The sequence below is a fragment of the Hypomesus transpacificus genome, chromosome 2, assembly GCF_021917145.1.
Source record: "Hypomesus transpacificus isolate Combined female chromosome 2, fHypTra1, whole genome shotgun sequence".
NCBI lineage: Eukaryota > Metazoa > Chordata > Actinopteri > Osmeriformes > Osmeridae > Hypomesus > Hypomesus transpacificus.
The window spans coordinates 1,889,130-1,893,005 of NC_061061.1; the positions used below are offsets into that span (position 1 = coordinate 1,889,130).

General features: G+C 44.3%; 1 protein-coding gene across 1 annotated transcript; it reads right to left on the reverse strand.

Annotated features, from left to right (window-relative positions):
• Nucleotides 1-223: 223 nt before the first annotated feature.
• stmn1b (stathmin 1b) lies at nt 224-3,322 on the reverse strand. Its single transcript, XM_047043565.1, has 5 exons — nt 3,203-3,322; nt 1,702-1,745; nt 1,349-1,515; nt 988-1,179; nt 224-802 (listed from the first exon to the last, which is right to left on the reverse strand). The coding sequence occupies exons 2-5, from the start codon at nt 1,715-1,717 to the stop codon at nt 743-745; spliced, it is 435 nt and encodes a 144-aa protein (XP_046899521.1). The 5' UTR covers nt 1,718-1,745; nt 3,203-3,322; the 3' UTR covers nt 224-742.
• Between the last annotated feature and the right edge of the window lie 554 nt (nt 3,323-3,876).

Sequence of the window (3,876 nt, forward strand, 5' to 3'; positions counted from 1 at the left end):
CTGAGTGTAGTATTTTGCAAACAGTGTGAGGCTGAGAATGTGCTTATAGTTGTGCAGATCTGGGCTTCTGTTTTGCTCCTCGAGTGTCGGGTTTCACTTACTGTGTGCTGTTTGACATTTTTGTGTCTAAGCAATCTAAAAAAAACGGTGACATCCAATTTCACACCCTGGTATAAACGTGCAATGCCGGTACCATCCCAAGACCAAGCGACAGCATCCAAAACAGATTTGCTGCTCCTTTATTAAAGCATGTCAGTTGATGCCGTTTGCAGGTGAACGCTAACACAAAACGTCAGATACACATATCACTTGATCAGTCAATGGCATAGCACTACTTGAGACAATGACCCCAAACAAAATCCCCCAAAGAATGACTCTTAAAGAACAACTGCATCTTTATTGAGATCAATGAACAGCAGTTTTGACTTACGATGGATACAGATGAACTGGCATTATGCAATAGACACTGTTAGGGACCTATGCATTGCAGTGGCATGCTTCCTCAAAGGTAGAAACACTGGCGATTACAAAGGTCAAAAGGTCAGAAGCTGCAAAGCACTCTACTCGTGGAGAAACTAACTGGCGATAAACATCCAAAAACAACAACGACTTGGGAAACCCAAACAAGTTGTGGTACACAACTGACAACAAATGACCGTGGCTGTGAACAAAAAATATATCTTTTGACATGTACAAAAAAAAGTATCTTCAAATGAAAAGAGGAAAAGAAAAAAGTGACAAATCAGTTATCGCCTTCTTCTTTTGTCTCTTTGTTCTTTCGTACCTCCTCGAGCTTCTTGTCCTGGAGGGGAATCAAAACACAACACACGTTAAGTCCCGTCCACAGTACGTTACCTCCATACTGACCTCCTCTGAATCTATCACAGGGACACGCGCCGTTTTCAAATCAACCCTATCCTCGCACTCCCCCTTTCGTGTCTATGTTCGAACGGAGAGAGAGGCGGGGGGGGCCGAGGCGGTTCTTACCTTCTCCTTGAACTTCTCGTTGAGCGCCGCCATCCGCGCCGTGCGGTTCTCCTTGTTGGCCTCCATCTTCTGGTTGAGCTTCTCCTCGGCCATCTTGCTGAAGTTGTTGTTCTCCTCCATGGCCTTCTGGAGCACCTCCTTCTCGTGCTCCCGCTTCTCAGCCAGGTGCTTCAGCACCTCCGCCTCGTGATTCTGCCGGCGGTCGGGGGACACACACAAACAACGCGCGAGTGAGCGGGCGGGCGGGCGGCGAGCGGCCGACGACTTGGCGGAAAACGAGGTTGAATAAGAATCCACTAAACCTGTTGCGCACGAGGCTCCTTCCCCTCATACTTATCACTGTGTTTCTGCGGGGGGGTACCTTGCGTCTCTCCTCCGCGGCCTCCAGCTTTCGCTGGATCTCCTCCAGGGACAGCTCCTTCTTCTGCGGGGCGGTGAACGGGCTTTCGCCCTTGGGGTCTGACGGACTCAGGATGACTTCGAAGGCTTGGCCCGAAGCTCGCTTGTCCAGCTCCTTCACCTGGATATCTGCAATCCATCACAAAATCTTATCGTTTTAACGTCCCAAGCTGAACACTGAAGGGGTTAGCTCACAGGCATAGCGGAAAACCGCAAAGCTGTCAGTGGCCTCGGCGGATGCTTTCAATCTGAAATACAATATGCCTAGAGCACTCCATCCGTAGGAGGCTACATGCCTGCAATGCTTCCACCTACCTCCAGAGGACGCCATTTCAGCAGATTTCTTTGGAGGACTGAGCCTGGAAACAAATTCAGACAAAGCATTAAAAAAAACTACCACAAGCCAGCAATAGAATTAGATATATCGCTATATAGGTTAATTTGTACATGAAACAGTAGGTATTTAAGTCAGTATTGATATTTTAGACGAGAAGGTGCGGTCGTTATTGCAGTGCCATGTCATGCCAACTGAATCAATAACGACATATACACACCTAACGACAGAGGGTGAAAATTAAGAATTGTCTACATTAAAATATGTAACTGAATAATTACTAGCCCAAACTTCACTAAGTATTGTATACAGAAAACGTGCGTTATACAAATTAAGGAGGTTATGTATAAAAATAGACAAGCGATGGGCGTTGACACCGTTAGAGTCATTCCTACCCAACCGTTTGACGAGGAAAACAATAGACCATCTTAAAATTGTGCCATGTCATACGCAAGTCTTTGTTCCATGTTCTGCGATTTCGGTATACGATCGAGTGCAAGATATATATATATATATAAACAAAGAACCAATATTGGTGATAATTTCATTATCAATTGGTTATACATATTTGACTGAACTGTCAACTATGCAATCGTGGCATACGATCAAAAAGAGTATCATCTGTAAATGTGGAAATGGGTGTGTCGACTTCGATTACATCCGACTGTAAACTGTCAAGACAGACAACAAAGATCAACAATCAGGGCACATGTCTGAACTGTTCTCATCGAATGCAAGGTTAACTATTGCAATAATACAAATCAAACACGAATGTTACAAATCTTGCAGTCGAGAGACCGTAGACAAAAACCACCGCAACGACATCCATGGCCCTCTATTCTGCCCTACCCACTCCGAGAATATTGATGCAAGTTGCATCTGTCTGGAAGGTAGATGGGGAAGAGACAAAAGACTTGGCGGCTGAGCTAGTTAGAGCCCCAGGGCGCAGTGACCACACCTGATGACATCTCAAAAGACCATCCTCACACAAAGGCTCGCAGTAACACCCAGCACAATACTTAGCTAGCTAGCTATCACAAAAAGACTTCAGGTTAGATGGATGCATTGTAGTAGAGCTACAGTAGCCTAATGCCGCGCCCAACATACCAGACAATAAGACTTGCACTAGTGTCACAATAAACTTCGGTGTTCTGGGACGAAATCAACATGATTGTCTGACATTCGTGTACACATTTAGTATGTAATGAACAACATTCATTCAACATTTCTAACCTTTCACTAGGACAAAGCAGTTGCTAATTACGTAACTGAAGCGCAGATAACGTTTTCCTAGACTAGCTCAAAATAGGCTTCGAAGACATCGAGCAACAAAAGACACCCAAATGACTAAAGATAACAAGGCAGAGAGCTAGCTGAACCCAAAGTAACAATCCATGTCGACATTTTGATCAAGTTGGTCGATAAACATGTATCTATCTGATATCATAAAGCTGACGTAATTTCGTTATCGTTAACACCAACCTTTAGGTTTGGAGTCGATGAGGTGTGGTTCTCCTCGGTGATGGATCCGTGTTGAATGCTTCGCCTTCAGTCCGCTGCACAGTACTATCTGCCTCAGGACCACGACTATTCGCGCAAAGAAGGACTACAAAATCGACGTCACGTATGGTTCTGAACTGCCATTGGTCTAACATAAACCTATCAAAACTCTGATTTAGCAAAACAAGAGCACGAGACATTTTCACAAATTCTCGTCTTTTCCAGCGCCTTTGTTTACCGATGCATTTCGGTCATCTTTCGTCTTTATTGTAACATTTTGAAGAGACGAACTTCATTGATTATTCTACCCGACAATCCACCCGATAATCATTGTATATGAAGGAAACTCCCGCTGTTACATTGTTATTTTGTAGATTTGTTCCTGTGGTTGACCTGTTTCTGAGGGTAACATCCCATGTTTTACAATGGTGTTACGTAACATGAACGTTTACTCGTGTTCTGATACAAAGTTTAACACATACATGATGCTCCTACATCCGACACGTTTCTCCCTGCCCTAACAGTTTAAACATGTTCTCTCATCCAACATATTCTCTCACCATATATGAGCCACACAGCACAATTTATCCAGTGACTCTCAACCCTGGTCCTCAGGGACCTCAGTCTTGCATGTTAGTTTTTTTCAAATGCTACAC